The sequence below is a fragment of the Entelurus aequoreus genome, linkage group LG08, assembly GCF_033978785.1.
Source record: "Entelurus aequoreus isolate RoL-2023_Sb linkage group LG08, RoL_Eaeq_v1.1, whole genome shotgun sequence".
Lineage (NCBI taxonomy): Eukaryota > Metazoa > Chordata > Actinopteri > Syngnathiformes > Syngnathidae > Entelurus > Entelurus aequoreus.
In genome coordinates, this window is record NC_084738.1 from 76,154,723 (window position 1) to 76,177,250 (window position 22,528).

General features: G+C 42.0%; 1 protein-coding gene across 1 annotated transcript in view; it reads right to left on the reverse strand.

Annotated features, from left to right (window-relative positions):
* Positions 1 to 4,241, reverse strand: part of LOC133656450 (IST1-like protein) — a 4,562-nt gene extending 321 nt beyond the window's left edge. The window contains exons 1-2 of the mRNA XM_062057530.1: positions 4,159 to 4,241; positions 2,370 to 2,995 (exon numbers count right to left, since the gene is read on the reverse strand). Coding sequence (XP_061913514.1) covers positions 2,370 to 2,959 — 590 coding nt within the window. The 5' untranslated portion in view covers positions 2,960 to 2,995; positions 4,159 to 4,241. The remainder of the gene's footprint in view (positions 1 to 2,369; positions 2,996 to 4,158) is intronic.
* Positions 4,242 to 22,528: the final 18,287 nt, after the last annotated feature.

A 22,528-nucleotide genomic window follows, 5' to 3' on the forward strand; every position in this document is an offset into this window, starting at 1 on the left:
ATATGTGTGTGTGTATGTATTTATATATGTATGCATATAGTGTGAGTGTCTGCTGGGAACGTCTAGCAAAGTCTCCTGTCAGGGAGAGTTTCAATTCCCACCTACGGAAGAACTTTGAACATGTCACGAGAGAGGTGCTGGACATTAAGTCCGAATGGACCATGTTCTGCCTCCTATTGTCGAGGAGGCTGATAGGAGCTGTGGCCGCAAGGTAGTTGGTGCTTGTCGGGGCGGTAATCCTAGAACACGTTGGTGGACACCGGCGGTGAGGGATGCTGTCAAGCTGAAGAAAGAGTCCTATCGAGTTCTTTTGGCTCATAGGACTCCGGAGACAGCGGACAGGTACCGACAGGCCAAGCGGTGTGCGGCTTCAGCGGTCGCGGAGGCAAAAACTCGGACATGGGAGGAGTTCGGGGAAGCCATGGAAAACGACTTCCGAACGACTTCGAAGCGATTCTGGACCACCATCCGCCGCCTCAGGAAGGGGAAGCAGTGCCCTATCAACACCGTGTATGGTGAGGATGGTGTTCTGCTGACCTCGACTGCGGATGTTGTGGATCGGTGGAGTGGATACTTCGAAGACCTCCTCAATCAACACGTCTTCCTATGAGGAAGCAGTGCCTGGGGAATCTGTGGTGGGCTCTCCTATTTCTGGGGCTGAGGTTGCTGAGGTAGTTAAAAAGCTCCTCGGTGGCAGGGTCCCGGGGGAGGATGAGATCCTCTGGATGCTGTGGGGGCTGTCTTGGTTGACAAGACTCTGCAGCATCGCGTGGACATCGGGGGCGGTACCTCTGGATTGGCAGACCGGGGTGGTGGTTCCTCTCTTTAAGAAGGGGAACCGGAGGGTGTGTTCCAACTATCGTGGGATCACACTCCTCAGCCTTCCCGGTAAGGTCTATTCAGGTGTACTGAAGAGGAGGCTACGCCGGATAGTCGAACCTCTGATTCAGGAGGAACAGTGTGGTTTTCGTCCTGGTCGTGGAACTGTGGACCAGCTCTATACTCTCGGCAGGGTCCTGGAGGGTGCATGGGAGTTTGCTTGGATAAGGCATTCGACCGTGTCCCTCGGGAAGTCCTGTGGGGAGTGCTCAGAGAGTATGGGGTATCGGACTGTCTCATTGTGGCGGTCCGCTCCCTGTATGATCTGTGCCAGAGTTTGGTCCGCATTGCCGGCAGTAAGTCGGACACGTTTCCAGTGAGGGTTGGACTCCGCCAAGGCTGCCCTTTGTCACCGATTCTGTTCATAACTTTTATGGACAGAATTTCTAGGCGCAGTCAAGGCGTTGAGGGGATCTGGTTTGGTGGCTGCAGGATTAGGTCTCTGCTTTTTGCAGATGATGTGGTCCTGATGGCTTCATCTGGCCAGGATCTCCAGCCCTCACTGGATCGGTTCGCAGTTGAGTGTGAAGCGACTGGGATGAGAATCAGCACCTCCAAGTCCGAGTCCATGGTTCTCGCCCGGAAAAGGGTGGAGTGCCAACTCCGGGTTGGGGAGGAGACCCTGCCCCAAGTGGAGGAGTTGAAGTACCTCGGAGTTTTGTTCACGAGTGAGGGAAGAGTGAATCGTGAGATCGACAGGCGGATCGGTGCGGCGTCTTCAGTAATGCGGACGCTGTATCGATCCGTTGTGGTAAAGAAGGATCTGAGCCGGAAGGCAAAGCTCTCAATTTACCGGTCAATCTACGTTCCCATCCTCACCTATGGTCATGAGCTTTGGGTTATGACCGAAAGGACAAGATCACGGGTACAAGCGTCCGAAATAAGTTTTCTCCGCCGAGGGCGGGTCTCTCCCGTTAAAGATAGGGTGGGAAGCTCTGCCACCCGGGGGGAGCTCACAGTAAAGCCGCTGCTCCTCCACATCGAGAGGAGCCAGATGAGGTGGTTCGGGCATCTGGTCAGGATGCCACCCGAACGCCTCCCTAGGGAGGTGTTTAGGGCACGTCCGACCGATAGGAGGCCACGGGGAAGACCCAGGACACGTTGGGTAGACTATGTCTCCCGGCTGGCCTGGGAACGCCTCGGGCTCCCCCGGGAGGAGCTGGACGAAGTGGCTGGGGAAGAAGATGGATGGATGACTGTATGCATATCCAGCCCGGCCCCCGGTCACCTTTTTTACCCAATGCGGCCCCTGGGTCAAAATGTTTGGGGACCCCTGCATTGGACAGTAAAGTGTGCATCTAAAAAGCGGATGAAATACACAATAGCCCTTGTTGGAGACACACAATCTGTCGGACAATCACGTGTCGTTAGAATTAAAGCTACAGACGCACTTTAGGGTTTACTAAAAAGCGCGTTTGAACCGTTTAAATTCCACTATGGATTGAGCTAAATCCGACCAAGGTGTAAGTGTAAAGTTAGCGCGTGTGTACCGAGACTTACAAAATAAAAAGCGAAGACACAAAGCGCACTGGGCGATGACGCTGGAGATCTGGAGGGCTCTGCCGCACTCGCCGCTCATCAGGCAGTCACGCGTCTTCAAGCAACATTTGGGGCATTTGCTTCCGCTCTCACCGGTCGTGTTCCGGTTGTTCCGGTGCTTATCAGACCGACTTTGGTTCACTTGAGCCTCGCTCTGGTAAACTTGAGGCTGGCCCACGTAAACTTGAGGCTGGCCTTGGTAAACTTGAGGCTGGCCCACGTAAACTTGAGGCTGGCCCTGGTAAACTTGAGGCTGGCCCTGGTAAACTTGAGGCTGGTCCTGGTAAACTTGAGGCTGGCCCTGGAAAACTTGAGGCTGGTCCACGTAAACTTGAGGCTGGCCCTGGTAAACTTGGGGCTGGCCCGGGTAAACTTGGGGCTGGCCCTGGTAAACTTGGGGCTGGCCCGGATACGTGAAATGTTGGGGTACACCTGGATACGCCGGGGGCTGATCCTGATACATGTACCCCTGCTGTGTACTTTGATCTGCTGAAGGATCCATGGCACTCTGATTGTCTCCTTTACCGGTCTTGCTGTTCATGGCGTGAAATAGAAGGCTTCAAACCGCGGAAAGATCCTGCAAGACAAGGAACAGGGCGGGAAACGTGTCATTTTTGCATTTTTCACTAGGAAGAAGAAGTATTATGACAACAAGACTGGTAATACAAAAGCCCAAAACCGGTGAAGTTGTCACGTTGTGTAAATGGTAAATAAAAAGAGAATACAATGATTTGCAAATCCTTTTCAACTTATATTCAATAATATAAGTAAACATTTTTTTTGGTCGTTTTTGTTATTGTTTACAACATTAGAGAGTATGTATTTTGATACAGGCAGGCTTTGAGGGTACAATTATTTAAATAGGACCCAATAGTATTTGGTCGCTTTATTTTGTTAACAAAAAATATATAAGTAGCATTCAATACCACACAACATATGATTTATTTACGATACCAGCAAATTCAAAATGTATGATGCGTTTTAAAATAGTTTTATTGTGTTTATTTAGTTACTTACTTCTCTAATCTATTGCCAAAGTATCGGAGCGATGATTACTCATGTCATGTTTGTGTAAGAGTTGTTTGGGACCACACCCAGCAGAGACACAAAAGGTAGATAACGAGTTCTACATTTGAGACCTAAAAAGATGCCATAGACACGTTTTTTTTTGTTTTTTGTTTATCTTAGAAATGAAAATATCCCATCTCCTATGAGAATCCAGTATGGATGGGAGTTGCCTGGTATCCAAGATGTCGCCCTGTTGTTGTTGTTGTTGTTTTGTTTTGGTCCAAAAAAGTGCTTCGTTCCCTGGGGCGTGTTTTGGTTTGTCACCACTTCCTGTTCAGACACTTCCTGGTCTTGACAAAAACACACCACACGGGCCAAAGGACTTAAAATAAACCCAAATAATTACAATGGAGCTTTTTATTATTATTATTATTTATTTTTTACCCTTGAATGCGACTTATTGACATTTTAGGATAAAGCGTGAAAACGTTATTGAGTCTAATCGCATTGAAGTGACGGAATTTTCCCACGCTCCCTAAATGCCCTCGGCGGCCCTGATTGGGTATTAAACGATAAATGGCATACGTGCCCGGCATCCACAGAGGTATGACGGCAGTCAAAATGTGTTGTTTTAATCATAAGTGATGAAATTCCATCGCAGCCCCCAGCAAAGAGAGGAAGTGAGAAAAAGGCTTAACAGGAGAAGACGCCAAAAATGAACAATTGTCGTACCTTTTTCCGCTTTTAGGGTGTAAATCTTTTAAGTTCAAATCCTTTCTTGCTTCGTCGACTTGATGCCCGCTTGTCACCGGCTGAGACTGGAATGGAGCGGGCGTGTTGGTCAAGTCTTACCGGTTTGACAGCTGTCAGGTGGTTACGCCGCGCTACTGCTTTCTTAAAGGCGCAGTCGCAGCAGAAATAACGGCCTGCGGGTAACAGAAGAAAAAAATTCCAAATACCGACGTCGTGTAGCATGTAATATGTATGTTTTTTTGTCATTGTAATACACTTTTCCACCACTTGTGGCAGTAATGACAATGTCAAACAAACAGAAGAAGTCTGGAGCTAAAGTCATAGATAAGTTTCTTAAGCGCAAAAATTATGACTAACTTGAGGCTTGCACTTTAATTTCATTGACAGTTTAATTAAGAAAATATGAATCATTATTATTATTATTATTATTTTTACACAGTATATTTGGCTACTACTTGTTTTTCAAATCAGCCTGGCCTAACCTAAGGTAATGTGTTGATTTGCTAATAATACACAAAAACAGGTACCAATAGGTAAGTGAAGTTGGTATTGTATTTAAAGGGGATTTGACTGTACTCAGTTGTAATACACTTTTCCACCACTTGTGGCAGTAATGACAATGTCAAACAAACAGAAGAAGTCTGGAGCTAAACTCATAGAGAAGTTTCTTAAGCGCAAAAATGATGACTAACTTGAGGCTTGTACTTTAATTTCATTGACAGTTTAATTAAGAAAAATATTCATCATCAATATTATTATTATTATTTTTACACAGTATATTTGGTTACTACTTGTTTTTCAAATCAGCCTGGCCTAAACCTAAGGTAATGTGTTGATTTGCTAATAATACACAAAAACAGGTACCAATAGGTAAGTGATGTTGGTATTGTATTTAAAGGGGATTTGACTGTACTCAGTTGTAATACACTTTTCCACCACTTGTGGCAGTAATGACAATATCAAACAAACAGAAGAAGTCTGGAGCTAAAGTTATAGAGACGTTTCTTAAAGCGCACAAATTATGACTAACTTGAGGATGGAATTTTAACTTAATTAAGAAAAATATTCATCATTATTATTATTATTATTATTATTAATATTATTATTTTTACACAGTATATTTGGTTACTACTTGTTTTTCAAATCAGCCTGGCCTAAGCCTAAGGTAATGTGTTGAATTGCTAATAATACACAACAACAGGTACCAATAGGTAAGTGAAGTTGGTATTGTATTTAAAGGGGATTTAACTGTACTCAGTTGTAATACACTTTTCCACCACGTGTGGTAGTAATGACAATGTCAAACAAACAGAAGAAGTCTGGAGCTAAAGTCATAGAGAAGTTTCTTAAGCGCAAAAATATGACTAATTTGAGGCTTGTACTTTAATTTCATTGACAGTTTAATTAAGAAAAATATTCATCATTATTATTATTATTTTTACACAGTATATTTGGTTACTACTTGTTTTTCAAATCAGCCTGTCCTAAGCCTAAGGTAATGTGTTGAATTGCTAATAATACACAAAACAGGTGCCAATAGGTAAGTGAAGTTGGTATTGTATTTAAAGGGGATTTAACTGTACTCAGTTGTAATACACTTTTCCACCACTTGTGGCAGTGATGACAATATCAAACAAACAGAAGAAGTCTGGAGCTAAAGTCATGGAGAAGTTTCTTAAAGCGCACAAATTATGACTAACTTGAGGCTTGCACTTTAATGTGACAGTTTAATTAAGAAAAATATTCATCATTATTATCATTATTTTTACGCAGTATATTTGGTTAATACTTGTTTTTCAAGTCAGCCTGGCCTAAGCCTAAGGTAATGTGTTGAATTGCTAATAATACACAAAACAGGTACCAATAGGTAAGAAAAGTTCGTATTGCATTTAAAGGGGATTTAACTGTACTCAGTTGTAATACACTTTTCCACCACTTGTGGCAGTAATGACACTATCAAACAAACAGAAGAAGTCTGGAACTAAAGTCATAGAGAAGTTTCTTAAATGCAAAAAATATGACTAACTTGAGGCTTGCACTTTAATTTCATTGACAGTTTAAGAAAAATATTCATCATTATTATCATTATTTGTACACAGTATATTTGGCTACTTCTTGTTTTTCAAATCAGCCTGGCCTAAGCCTAAGGTAATGTGTTGAATTGCTAATAATACACGAAAACAGGTACCAATAGGTAAGTGAAGTTGGTATTGCATTTAAAGGGGATTTAACTGTACTCAGTTGTAATACACTTTTCCACCACTTGTGGCAGTAATGACAATATCAAACAAACAGAAGAAGTCTGGAGCTAAAGTCATAGAGAAGTTTCTTAAAGTGCACAAATGATGACTAACTTGAGGCTTGCACTTTAATGTGACAGTTTAATTAAGAAAAATATTCATCATTATCATCATTATTTTTACGCAGTATATTTGGTTAATACTTGTTTTTCAAATCAGCCCGGCCTAAGCCTAAGGTAATGTGTTGAATTGCTAATAATACACAAAACAGGTACCAATAGGTAAGTGAAGTTGGTATTGCATTTAAATGGGATTTTACTATACTCAGTTGTAATACAGATTTACACCACTTGTGGCAGTAATGACAATATCAAACAAACAGAAGAAGTCTGGAGCTAAAGTTATAGAGAAGTTTCTTAAGCGCAAAAATGATGACTAACTTGAGGCTTGTACTTTAATTTCATTGACAGTTTAATTAAGAACAATATTCATCATCAATATTATTATAATTATTTTTACACAGTATATTTGGTTACTACTCGTTTTTCAAATCAGCCCGGCCTAAGCCTAAGGTAATTTTTTGATTTGCTAATAATACACAAAAACAGGTACCAATAGGTAAGTGATGTTGGTATTGTATTTAAAGGGGGTTTGACTGTACTCAGTTGTAATACACTTTTCCACCACTTGTGGCAGTATTGACAATATCAAACAAACAGAAGAAGTCTGGAGCTAAAGTCATAGAGAAGTTTCTTTATGCGCAAAAATTATGACTAACTTGAGGCTTGCACTTTAATTTCATTGACAGTTTAATTAAGAAAAAATATTCATCAATATTATTATTATTATTTTTACACAGTATATTTGGTTACTACTTGTTTTTCAAATCAGCCGGGCCTAAGCCTAAGGTAATGTGTTGAATTGCTAATAATACACAAAACAGGTGCCAATAGGTAAGTGAAGTTGGTTTTGTATTTAAAGGGGATTTGACTGTACTCAGTTGTAATACACTTTTCCACCACTTGTGGCAGTAATGACAATATCAAACAAACAGAAGAAGTCTGGAGCTAAAGTCATAGAGAAGTTTCTTAAAGCGCACAAATTATGACTAACTTGAGGCTTGCACTTTAATGTGACAGTTTAATTAAGAAAAATATTCATCATTATTATCATTATTTTTACACAGTATATTTGGTTGATACTTGTTTTTCAAATCAGCCTGGCCTAAGCCTAAGGTAATGTGTTGAATTGCTAATAATACACAAAACAGTTACCAATAGGTAAGAAAAGTTGGTATTGCATTTAAAGGGGATTTAACTGTACTCAGTTGTAATACACTTTTCCACCACTTGTGGCAGTAATGACAATATCAAATCAACAGAAGAACTCTGGAGCTAAAGTCATAGAGAAGTTTCTTAAAGCGCACAAATTATGACTAACTTGAGGATGGAATTTTAATTTAATTAAGAAAAATATTCATCATTATTATTATTATTATTATTATTATTATTATTATTTTTACACATTATATTTGGTTACTACTTGTTTTTCAAATCAGCCTGGCCTGTGTTGAATTGCTAATAATACACAAAACAGGTACTAAGGTAATACAAGTTGGTATTGCACTTAAAAGGGATTTAACTGTACTCAGTTGTAATACACTTTTCCACCACTTGTATGCAGTAATGACAATATCAAATCAACAGAAGAAGTCTGGAGCTAAACTCATAGAGAAGTTTCTTTATCGCAAAAAATATGACTAACTTGAGGTTTACACTTTAATTTCATTGACAAAAAATATTCATCATTATTATTATTATTTTTACACAGTATATTTGGTTACTACTTGTTTTTCAAAATCAGCCTGGCTTAACCTAAGGTAATGTGTTGAATTGCTAATAATACACAAAAACAGGTACCAATAGGTAAGTGAAGCCTTTATTGTTAATGCGTCCATTCTCCCTTTTCTGTCTACACACTGTGTATGCTTGTAAGTACTCTGTGAGTGTGCGCTGCCGAACATGCTCCTCTGCTCGTAAAACCAGCAGAGTCACCACGTGATGACGACACACCGTCATGCCTGTAAAAATTTTTTAAAAAATATGGCGAACCGGTACTTTTTAAACAGAATATAGCACCGTTTTTGCTTCATTAGTACGAGGACACTATGCTAGTACCGGTGTACCGTACAACCCTAGTTTCCGCCCATTTGTTCTTCATTTCTTTTGTTGTGCATTTTCCGTTTCCAAGACCTCCTGCTTGAAGATTTCTGTCTTTGTGCTTCGACGTTGTCCTTGGTCTTGTCGAATGCTCGCCTTTTACAACCTTCCCACGTTGTTTGTGCTCGTTCCGGATGTTCTCCGCACAGCTGACTGCGGACATGTTTTGCAACGTGGCGTGAAAAGTGACCTTTTTGAGCAATTCTAATTAACCCTCCCCTTTGCTTCAGTTGACGCCTGTCGTGTTGGAGCCATGATTCATGCCACTCCCTTTTTAATTGCAGACTAATGAACACATGAAGGTGTTAGTTCTTGAAATGAAAAACAAACCAAAAAAAATGTACAAGGTGATTACATAACTGTTTTAATTGCATACTTGAGTGATTCTAATGTTTTTTACTCTGCTTGACCTAAAAAAAATTAAACAATTACTGACTTGATTTATTGTAATGTTTCCTACGACCAGAAATATGCCATTTGAAAGGACTTCAGTTTTGTGTCATGTTTGTTATTAAAACCCCAAAACCAGTTTAGTTGTCACGTTGTGTAAATGGTAAATAAAAAGAGAATACAATGATTTGCAAATCCTTTTCAACTTATATTCAATTGAATAGACGGCAAAGACAAGATATTTCACGTTCAAACTGGTGATAACTGTGTTATTTTTTGCAAATATTAGCTCATTTGGAATTTGAGGCCTGCGACATGTTTGAAAAAAGCTGGCACAAGTGGCAAAAAAGACGGAGAGAGTTGAGGAATGCTCATCAAACACTTATTTGGAACATCCCACAGGTGAACAGGCTAATTGGGAACAGGTGGGTGCCATGATTGGGTATAAAAGCAGCTTCCATGAAATGCTCAGTCATTCACAAACAAGGACGGGGTCGAGGGTCACCACTTTGTCAACAAATGCCTGAGCAAATTGTCCAAGAACAACATTTCTCAACCAGCTATTGCAAGGAATTTAAAGATTTCACCATCTACGCTCCGTAATATCATCAAAAGGTTCAGAGAATCTGGAGAAATTACTGCACGTAAGCTCGCGACCTTCGATCCCTCAGGCGGTACGGCATCAAAAAGCGACATCAGTGTGTAAAGGATATCACCACGTGGGCTCAGGAACACTTCAGGAACCCACTGTCAGTAACTACAGTGGGTAACTACAGGTCGCTACATCTGTAAGTGCAAGTTAAAACTCTACTATGCAAAGCCGAAGCCATTTATCAACAACACCCAGAAACGCCGCTGGGCCCCGAGCTCATCTAAGATGGACTGATACAAAGTGGAAAAGTGTTCTGTGGTCTGACGAGTCCACATTTCAAATTGTTTTTGGAAACTGTGGACGTCGTGTCCTCCGGACCAAAGAGGAAAATAATCACTGGTTTCGGGTTTTGTTGTTCAAGTCAGTAACAAATATGTTTTTCTCAGGCAAATTGATGCACTTTAAAGATTTTCTTCTGACGAGTCCATATTTCAAATTGTTTTTGGAAACTGAAGACGTCGAAAAGAACCATCCGGATTGTTCTAGGCGCAAAGTGTAAAAGGCAGCATGTGTGATGGTATGGGGGTGTATTAGTGCCCAAGACATGGGTAACTTACACATCTGTGAAGGCACCATTAATGCTGAAAGGTACATACAGCTTTTGGAGCAACATATGTTGCCATCCAAGCAATGTCTTTTTCATGGACGCCCCTGCTTATTTCAGCAAGACAATGCCAAGCCACATGTTATAACAACGTGGCTTCATAGTAAAAGAGTGCGGGTACTAGACTGGCCTGCCTGTAGTCCAGACCTGTCTCCCATTATAAATATGTGGCGCATTATGAAGCCTAAAATAGCACAAGGGAGACCCCCGGACTGTTGAACAACTTAAGCTGTACATCAAGCAAGAATGGGAAAGAATTCCACTTCAAAAATGTGTCTCCTCAGTTCCCAAACCTTTACTGAGTGTTGTTAAAAGGAAAGGCCATGTAACACAGTGGTAAAAATGCCCCTGTGACAGATTTTTGCAATGTGTTGCTGCCATTAAATTCTAAGTTAATGACTATTTGCAAGAAAAAAAACTAAGTTTCTCAGTGTGAACATGAAATATCTTGTCTTTGCAGTCTATTCAATTGAATATAAGTTGAAAAGGATTTGCAAATCATTGTATTCTGTTTTTAATTACCATTTACAAGGTGCCAACTTCACTGCTTTTTGGTTTTGTCTTAATGTAAATACACACTATATATATATATATATATATATATACAGGGGAAAAAAAAGAGGCTGATTCATCCCTACAAGCTTATTTCACAGGTTTCCAACAGGCTTGTAGGGATGAAATAGCCTCTGTATTTTTCCTTGACCTAACGTATATTCTGCTCTCCTCCGGTATTGAGCACTGCATAACGGATAGACCACACTAACCTTGACTACATATATATATATATATATATATATATATATATATATATATATATATATATATATATATATATACACACTACCATTCAAAAGTTTGGGGTCACATTGAAATGTCCTTATTTTTGAAGGAAAAGCACTGTACTTTTCAATGAAGATAACTTTAAACTAGTCTTAACTTTAAAGAAATACACTCTATACATGGCTAATGTGGTAAATGACTATTCTAGCTGCAAATGTCTGCTTTTTGGTGCAATATCTACATAGGTGTATAGAGGCCCATTTCCAGCAACTATCACTCCAGTGTTCTAATGGTACAATGTGTTTGCTCATTGGCTCAGAAGGCTAATTGATGATTAGAAAACCCTTGTGCAATCATGTTCACACATCTGAAAACACTTTAGCTCGTTACAGAAGCTACAAAACTGACCTTCCTTTGAGCAGATTGAGTTTCTGGAGCATCACATTTGTGGGGTCAATCAAACGCTCAAAATGGCCAGAAAAAGAGAACTTTCATCTGAAACTCGACAGTCTATTCTTGTTCTTAGAAATGAAGGCTATTCCACAAAATTGTTTGGGTGACCCCAAACTTTTGAACGGTAGTATATATATATATATATATATATATATATATATATATATATATATATATATATATATATATATATATATATATATATATATATATATATATATATATATATATATATATATATATATATATATGTATATATATATATACCTTTAAAAATCAAACAAACAATGGATTAACAATCTCTTTATTATCAAAATATCAACAATTGCAATCTTTGGGAAAATCTGTTCCTCGGTCTGGAATCCTTTCGCAATCCAGAGAGACATCTTCCTGCATCAGTGGTGGTGGGAAGGTGTCAAAAGGCAGGCTTCGCTCATCACCTTTAAAACAACAACAAAAAAGTCAGCTACAGATGTAGGATATAATTGTGTTTTTCTTCAGCCATTATGCTAACCTAGCATAATGATGCTAACCAGGGCGATACATTGATTCTATTGATAATTTAGATTTTTCTTTATTTCTTTAGCAAAACACGACTACTGTGAACAAGAGCAAGACAATTGTTCCAAGTTCCAAGGGGGGGGGGGGGGGGGGGGGCACAGATCCGGTGGCCATGGATGAAGTGCTGGCGGTCCAGAGTTGGGACCCGGGGTGGACCGCTCACCTGTGCATCGGTTGGGGACATCTCTGCGCTGCTGACCCGTCTCCGCTCGGGATGGTCTCCTGCTGGCCCCACTATGGACTGGACTCTCACTATTATGTTAGATCCACTATGGACTGGACTCTCACTATTATGTTAGATCCACTATGGACTGGACTCTCACTATTATGTTAGATCCACTATGGACTGGACTCTCACTATTATGTTAGATCCACTATGGACTGGACTCTCACACTATTATGTTAGATCCACTATGGACTGGACTCTCACAATATTATGTTAGATCCACTATGGACTGGACTCTGACAATATTATGTTAGATCCACTATGGACTGGACTCACACTATTATGTTAGATCCACTATGGACTGGACTCTCACTATTATGTTAGATCCACTATGGACTGGACTCTCACACTATTATGTTAGATCCACTATGGATTGGACTCACACTATTATGTTAGATCCACTATGGACTGGACTCTCACTATTATGTTAGATCCACTATGGACTGGACTCTCACACTATTATGTTAGATCCACTATGGACTGGATTCTCACTATTATGTTAGATCCACTATGGACTGGACTCTCACTATTATACTAGATCCACTATGGACTGGACTCTCACACTATTATGTTAGATCCACTATGGTCTGGACTCTCACACTATTATGTTAGATCAATTATGGACTGGATTCTCATTATTATGTTAGATCCACTATGGACTGGACTCTCACTATTATGTTCGATCCACCACGGACTGGACTCTCACTATTATGTTAGATCCACTATGGACTGGACTCTCACACTATTATGTTAGATCCACTATGGACTGGACTCTCACACTATTATGTTAGATCCACTATGGATTGGACTCACACTATTATGTTAGATCCACTATGGACTGGACTCTCACTATTATGTTAGATCCACTATGGACTGGACTCTCACACTATTATGTTAGATCCACTATGGACTGGATTCTCACTATTATGTTAGATCCACTATGGACTGGACTCTCACTATTATACTAGATCCACTATGGACTGGACTCTCACACTATTATGTTAGATCCACTATGGTCTGGACTCTCACACTATTATGTTAGATCAATTATGGACTGGATTCTCATTATTATGTTAGATCCACTATGGACTGGACTCTCACTATTATGTTCGATCCACCACGGACTGGACTCTCACTATTATGTTAGATCCACTATGGACTGGACTCTCACACTATTATGTTAGATCCACTATGGACTGGACTCTCACACTATTATGTTAGATCCACTATGGACTGGACTCTCACAACAATATTATGTTGGATCCACTTTGGACTGGACTCTCACTATTATGTTAGATCCACTATGGACTGGACTCTCACTATTATGTTAGATCCACTATGGACTGGACTCTCACAACAATATTATGTTGGATCCACCTTGGACTGGACTTTCACTATTTTGTTAGATCCACTATGGACAGGACTTTCATACTATTATGTTAGATCCACTATGGACTGGACTCTCGCACTATTATGTTAGATCCACTATGGACTGGACTCTCACACTATTATGTTAGATCCACTACGGACTGCACTCTCACTATTATGTTAGATCCACTATGGACTGGACTCTCACTATTATGTCAGATCCACTATGGACTGGACTCTCACACTATTATGTTAGATCCACTATGGACTGGACTCACACTATTATGTTAGATCCACTATAGACTGGACTCTCACTATTGTATTAGATCCACTATGGACTGGACTCTCACTATTATGTTAGATCCACTATGGACTGGACTCTCACACTATTATGTTAGATCCACTATGGACTGGACTCTCACTATTATGTTAGATCCACTATGGACTGGACTCTCACACTATTATGCTAGACCCACTCGACGTCCATTGCATCCGGTCTCCCCTAGAGGGGTGGTGTCACCCACATCTGCGGTCCTCTCCAAGGTTTCTCGTAGTCATTCTCATCGACGTCCCACTGGGTTGTGAGTTTTTCCTTGCCCTTATGTGGGCTCTGTACCGAGGATGTCGTTGTGGCTTGTGCAGCCCTTTGAGACACTTGTGATTTAGGGCTATATAAATAAACATTGATTGATTGATTGATAATGATACCATATCAAATGCAATTTATATCTGTTGTAAAAATAATTGTGTAATTTGTAAAAGTAAGATGCAAACAACTAGTTTTTAATCAATTAAAAGCAAAACTTGTTTTCCATTAGCCCGGTCATTTGCAAGTATTTGTTTCTTTTAAAAAAAATGTAGCATTTAGGTCCCACTGTCCTACTCAATAATACGTTGTTGTATGTGACATGAATAGCATATTATACGTTCCACAGTACGGTGTGTATGTAAAAACAGCATAGAGTACACAAAAGCACTTTTTGGAGACACACTGAAGGACAAACACATATCATAAGCTACAGACACACAGTATGGCTAACTGAAAGCACTTTTAGCTGTTCTACCTTCTAGCATCAAGGCCACCAATCTTTTATTACACATTGTGGGACTTCTGAGATATTGGACCACCAACACCGCAGGTTTGACCAAGGTTTCCTGTGGTATTCAAAGTGTTAAGTAAGCCATAGTGTCTTGAGACTTACAGTTGTCACCGCTGATTTGTGCTACGCACTGGCTTTGGGGGTAGACCTGCAGTAGACCTGCTACGCACTGGCCTTGGTGGTAGACCTGCAGTAGACCTGCTACGCACTGGCCTTGGTGGTAGACCTGCAGTAGACCTGCTACGCACTGGCCTTGGGGGTAGACCTGCAGCAGCAAAATAATCCCCCGTTGCTCCCAGTGGCCGCGTTCTGCTGATTCGCAGACTGGATCCGGCTGGCCTCATAATCATAGTATGAATCCTGATTAGCTTGGGGCTGACTAAATAAAGGGGGCGGACTTGGATCCCGACACCGGGGTGGACTTGGATCCCGACACGGGGACGGGCTTGGACCCGAACACCAGCTAATCTGATCGTCATCCTGGTCGCCCATGAACCACGGAAGGATCCTGTAAAACAAAGTGCAGAGCAGGATATGTGTCATTTTTGCATTTTTTAATGGGAATAACTGGGATTATAGAAGTAAAACTGGTAGAAGATCCAGTCTATCATTTACAGCAGTATAAAGCTGATTTAGTAATCAAATTGTGTTTTATTACATTTAATACAATGAACTAATAAATAACCATAAATTATTTTTTATCAAGTATAGGCATTTGTTTTTTTTAGATTGTGGCATTTTTAGTTGTATTACTTCTAAATATGTCACAATCCTAACTGTTGATATAAATCAAGAAGTTTCAATCACTTTAAAGTACTTCACCGCTCGCATTTCTAGAGTTTGTCCACGCCTAACTGCATTGTATCTGATAGCCAATCAGTCCTTCACAGGCTGAAGTCACTCCACTCGTCCAGTCCCCTCAACACTGATGAAAAAGAGGTGCGGGAAGTCCTTCCTGAATCGTACCAGCAGCACCACCAACTCACCTTCATGCGGTTCCCCGACCACGACAAGTTGGTGGGCAATGATGACGAGGCCACGAAGATGGGGGCAGTCTGCGACAAAAAAAAACACCCCATGGCAATACGACGCAGCAAAAGCAACGCTTCGGAGGGCGTATTGCAGTGGCTCTCGTAGAAAGGCAAGACTGAGGGTGATTTATTGAGAACAGGGGGGTTTATCAACAGACCTGAATAGAATGACCTGAGAAGAAGTGAGCAATTTACACTGAGTGGCCTGCGTAGTGGCCACTCGGACAGTGGAGATGATCATGGACTTCAGGAAAGACACAGCCCTACCATTGTGGACCTCTTCCGTTTCTTGGGCACCACCATCACCCAGGACCTCAAGTGGGAGCCGACCATCAGCTCCCTCATCAAGAAGGCCCAGCAGAGGATGTACTTCCTGCGGCAGCTGAGGAAACTTTTGGTGCCGACCGAGATGCTGGTGCATTTCTACTCGGCCATCATCGAGTCCATCCTCACCTCCTCCATCACCGTGTGGTTCCCCGGCGCCACAGTCCGGGACACGCATCGACTGCAGCGCATCGTCCGTGCTTCTGAGAATGTTATTGGCTGCAAGCTCCCATCCCTCCAGGACCTGTTCTCCTCCAGGACCAGGAAGTGTGTGGGTCGGATCAGAGCTGACTCTTCTCACCCTGGAGACAAACTATTCTCCCTTCTCCCCTCAGGCAGGAGACTACGGCCCATCCAGACCCACACCTCCCGCCACCTGAACAGTTGTTTCCCCTCAGCCATCAGACACATATAACAATAACAAGATCTGATAGCTCAGTTCCAGCTCATTTTTATTACCTATTACCTATTCTGTGTTATATGTGTTTTATGTTGCACGATTGTACCAAGAAAAAATCCTAGTTTGTGAACCCGTTCTCAAACAATGGCAATAAAACTATTCTGATTCTGATTCTGATTCTGATCAACCCGACCTGATATACTGACTCGAGAACATCGACAGAGAGGCGGACACCAGCTGCAGAAACTGTGGCTTAGGTGAGGAAACCACAGAACACGTGCTCTTTGACTGTCCAAGCATCCGTGGCCCAAGGAAGAGACCCCCCTCCCCACCCCATTTAGCAGTCTCCTCCTCGAAAAACTCCCTTCTCGTTTGGGAAGGACGGCAAAAGGCAACAGACCTGCCAAAAGTCTTCAAAGCCTGGAAATTGGCACCCTACGTTTCACCCAGTCCCAGAACCCCGTTGATCAAAAACAACAACAGCTGCACCTCCAAAATCCCAAACACGGGATTCAGATGCAGTAGCTCCTCCATCATCACCACCTTCACCACTGCCCTCACCACAAATCTGGGTCCCACCTGCTGCATCTACACCCTCCAGAGATGCTTCACTATCTTTCTCCTCTCCATGGTCACCCATGAGACTTCCTGGCACACCTTGAAAGCCTGGTGAAATCAGGGATTTAAGTGATTCCCCTCACTCCAAACAAGACATGATAAAGGATTCGACCATCAAAAAAGTATTGCGCCCCTCTTCTTCCTCAACCTATTCTATCAACCAAAGCTCCCCGAGATTCGGCAATGATGTCTAGGATGCTAACGGCCTCTGCACTAAAAAAACATCAAATCAATCACAGGCTCAATAAGGAAGTGTTCTCTTCTAAAACAATAACTCTTATCAAAACACATGGATTAGTTAAGAGATTAGATCGTTTGATCAGAGAACTCTAATCTATGTCCCTTGCACGAACACCATGTCCAGTTCAACGCTACGTAATCTCAACTACACAGTTCCCAATGACAGATCTTTAATTAACATATCATTTTTAATTATAAGCTTTATTTCCTTTTACAATCTTAATGTTTATGTTTTTAAATGAGACACGGCTCAACTAAAATGCCGCATATGCAGTTCTCATTGAATCGTGTCCAATTCACTTCAACTTTGCGTCAGAGACCCGACAAAACCCGAGGGGTAGGTGTGTTTGGGGACAATTCAGGGACAATATGCCCCTTCAATACTTTGTATCACTATTTACAAACCACCACAGATTTGTTTAGTTTTTATTTTACTGAATTACTTTCAGATCTGTGCGCTGATTTTGACTGGTTGGTCAACAAAACAGGGGACATGCATGTGCATGTGGCTGTAGACAATGAGATGAAATGTTTGGTCTAACTTAGCATTTAAACGAGCCCATCCACAGCAGAGGGCACACCCTGGATTTGATCATTGCTATTTCAAACATGAATGTCGTTTTGTTGGCTCATACCTTGTTTACATGAGGCGTTTAAAATGTTTTGGATACCATTGTACCTTAGATTCCAATAGTTAAAAGTAAGCAAAAGCCTAGGTCTTTCCACAGAAAAGGGAGTGCCACGGAGCCGAACGGAAATGACTTATGAAATTGAAAAGGGGCTTTAATCCGCCATGAGGACCCAGAACGGATGTGAGCTGCCTTGTTTCTACAAAACCCAAAACCAGTGAAGTTGGCACGTTGTGTAAATGGAAAATAAAAACAGAATACAATGATTTGCAAATCCTTATTAACCTGTATTCAATTGAATAGACTGCAAAGACAAGATATGTAACGTTCGAACTGGAAAACGTCAAAAAAGCTGGCACAAGTTGAGGAATGCTCATCAAACACTTATTTGGAACATCTCACAGGTGAACAGGCTAATTGGGAACAGGTGGGTGCCATGATTGGGTATCAAAGCAGCTTCCATGAAATGCTCAGTCATTCACAAACAAGGATGGGGCGAGGGTCACCACTTTGTCAACACATTTGTGAGCAAATTGTCCAACAGTTTAAGAACAACATTTCTCAACCAGCCATTGCAAGGAATTGAGGGATTTCACCATCGACGGTCCGTAATATCATCAAAAGGTTCAAAGAGTCTGGAGAAATCACTGCATGTTATCGGCAATGCCCGTGACTTTCGATCCCTCAGGCGGTACTGCATCAAAAACTGACATCAGTGTGTAAAGGATATCACCACATGGGCTCAGGAACACTTCAGAAAACCACTGTCAGTACCTACAGTTGGTCGCTGCATCTGTAAGTGCAAGTTTGTAATTCTTTACGTTGAGAGCGAAAAACAGTCGCAACGAAAAAAGATACATGTAACAGGAAAATAACATCGTATATTTGCCATATTTGGCGCTAAATTAGATCGCTGGCATTTTGAATGCACCCGCCGAGCTTTAAAAACTCTATCGTTTCAATCATACGTTGTAAAATTCCATCGCCGTCCTCAGGTAAACCATTTCGAAGATTCCTGCCCCATAAACCTGTGCCAGTATTAATATGGATTTTCCGAAAAACAACTTTTATGGCAGGCTCAGTGCCTACTATGTCTGGCAATGAAGGAGACCCTGAAACGGTACGTAACAACAGTAGGTTAGAAATGTGTGAATGATACGTTAGCAATGTTTGCTCAATTTTTTTATGTAGCTCTTCTTCTTTCGTATGAGACAACTAGGCGGTGTCGCCGTTGTGTAGCTAACTTAGCCTTCTAATGTAAGACAACAGCGTCACTATCCGGCGTCATAATAAGGGATGATTTTCCTACGGAAATCTGATGAAAGTTGAGGAAAATTCCATGGCCGTCCTCAGGAGAGAGAGGAAGCGAGGAGGCCCATTAAAGTGGAATGCCAGAAAGAGGTAATAGTTGTACCTGTTTTGCTTTCACTGTGATGAGGTGGCGACTTGTCCGGGGTGTACGCTGCCTTTCGCCTCCGTGTAGCTCGGATAGTAAATGATTGGATTGATGTTTCGCTATTTGTGGTGATGTGGTTTTAAATATCTTCTTCCTGCGCCGAATCAATGCTCGCTAGTCGCCAGCTGAGACTGGAATGGTACGGGTTCCTCCCTCAAACCTGTCTGAGTTGACAGGTTTTGGCGGAAACACTTTTAAGGTATGACTCAGCACTACTGTTTCCTTAAAGGCACAGTCCCTGCAGAAGTATGTCTTTTGTGACGCGTAACACAGTACAAGTCCGAGTTCCAAATGTGGTGAAGTACTTCATGTTCAACGTTACATGCTCGTTCATTGCGCTCCCTTCTGAGCTGCCACCACTCGCTCGTTTTAGGCAATACCAGGCAGGAAGCGGTCACCCCTGCCACCGATATTCACTTGTTGTCCTCGAATGCAAGCATTTAAAAGGTAAAATTATGTTTCCCGGTCTAGCTCCATCCTATCTTGCCAATTGTATTGTACCATATGTCCCGGCAAGAAATCTGTGTTCAAAGAACTCCGGCTTATTAGTGATTCCCAGAGCCCAAAAAAAGTCTGCGGGCTATAGAGCGTTTTGTATTCGGGCTCCAGTACTCTGGAATGCCCTCCCGGTAAAAGTTAGAGATGCTACCTCAGTAGAAGCATTTAAGTCTCATCTTAAAACTAATTTGTATACTCTAGCCTTTAAATAGACTCCCTTTTTAGACCAGTTGATCTGCCGTTTCTTTTCTTTTCTTTTCTACTCTGCTCCCAACCCGGGGTGGACCGCTATCCTGTCCATCAGATGGGGACATCTCTACGCTGCTGACCCGTCTCCCCTCGGGATGGTTCCTGCTGGCCCCACTATGGACTGGACTTTCGCTGATGTGTTGGACTTTCACAATATTATGTCAGACCCACTCGACATCCATTGCTTTCGGTCTCCCCTAGAGGGGGGGGGGGGTTACCCACATATGCGGTCCTCTCCAAGGTTTCTCATAGTCATTCACATTGACGTCCCACTGGGGTGAGTTTTCCTTGCCCGTATGTGGGCTCTGTACCGAGGATGTCGTTGTGGCTTGTACAGCCCTTTGAGACACTTGTGATTTAGGGCTATATAAATAAACATTGATTGATTGATTGATTGAAAGAAGGTGAATTCATTAAAAAGTGCATGTTAGATTTTTTTAAGAAATCTTTTCTTGCGGCCAAGCCTCACCCAGTTTCTGCATCCAGTGGCCCCCAGGTAAATTGAGTTTGAGACCCCTGCTTTAAATAGACCCCCTTTTTAGACCAGTTGATCTGCCGTTTCTTTTCTTTTCTGCTCTGCCCCCCCTCCCTTGTGGAAGGAGGGGCACAAGTCCGGTGGCCATGGATGAAGTGCTGGCTGTCCAGAGTCGGGACCCGGGGTGGACCGCTCGCCTGTGCATCGGTTGGGGACATCTCTGCGCTGCTGACCCATCTCCGCTCGGGATGGTCTCCTGCTGGTCCCACTACGGACTGGACTCTCACTATTATGTTAGATCCACTAGGGACTGGACTTTCACAATATCATGCTAGACCCACTCGACGGCCATTGCATCTGGTCTCCCCTAGAGGGGTGGTGTCACCCACATCTGCGGTCCTCTCCAAGATTTCTCATTGTCATTCTCATTGACATCCCACTGGGTTGAGTTTTTTCCTTGCCCTTATGTGGGATCTAAACCGAGGATGTCGTTGTGGCTTGTGCAGCCCTTTGAGACACTTGTGATTTAAGGCTGTATAAATAAACATTGATTGGTTGATTGACTGATTGTTTTGTTACCCAGTAGCCCAAAAATAATTTGTTTGTTTGATGTTTCGTTGAACAAAGTATTTTTTAGACGGCCACATTTTCGGTGCATCACTAGTCAATAATGCGTAACTATTAGGCTGAATGTAATAGATGAATATATACTTTGATTTTGAAGAAATAGCGATTGTTGAAGGACCGGAACAGACGACATGTACATTGCGTAAGTTGTTTATGCAAGTGAGTTGAAAAATAAAGCTACGCTGATGTCCGTTTTGCCTTGATTTAACAGCCATGAAATTATTAGCACACTCACAAATATATTACATTAAATATATCCATTCATCCGATGAATAAAATCCGATGACACAACTCCGAAGTCGATCACGGAACTGCGGCCGCGGGTGTCCTGGTGCCAAGTGCACATATGGACACCCTTATGTTTCAACATGGTGTTTGTTATGGACAATCTGTGACGAGCACAAAAGTCCAATAACAAAACACCACTCGGGTTTAGATCCGGGCGGTCATTCGTCCCAATCACGCCTCTCCAGGTTTCACTGAAGTTGCCAATATGAGCGTTGAAGTCCCTCAGCAGAACAAGGGAATCACCCAGGGGAGCACTCTCCAGTACTCCCACAAGGGAATCCAAATGCACTGCACACCAAATCTGATTTTTTTTCCCCTCAATCTGATCTTTTGGGGAGCAGTGAGTAGCAGCGTGCACCGTGCTCGGGAACCATTTGGTGATACAACCCCCAATTCCAAACCTTGTTGCTGAGTGCCAAGCAAGGAGGCAATGGGTCCTATCTTTATAGTCTTTGGTATCACTCAGCCGGGGTTTGAACTAACGACCTTCCAGTCTCAGGGCGGACACTCTAACCACAAGGCCACTCCGACTGGAATCTGGGGCCGTACTTATCAAGCTTCTTAGAGTGCCATTTTACACTTAAGTTCTGATAATTTGCGAAATTTAGTCCTACTCTCAAACTTAAGAATAAAAGCTTTTTTATCAACGTTCTTAAGTCTAAGAATCACTCCTACTCTCCACGATATTTAAGAGACCTTCAGAGGTGTCTTAAGTGGTTAGGAGTTGCCAGCAGGGGATGGCACTGAGGCGAACGGAACAATGTTTTTTTTTTTTTTGATGACGAGCAGCTGATCAAACGGTATCGTTTAGACAGAGCGGATATTATTTTTGTCACAGATTTAATACTTTTCGATTCCTTGTTGATTTCTGCATGTGTCTGCAGTGGGCTAGTATATATAGAGCCACCCACACCAGTTTCA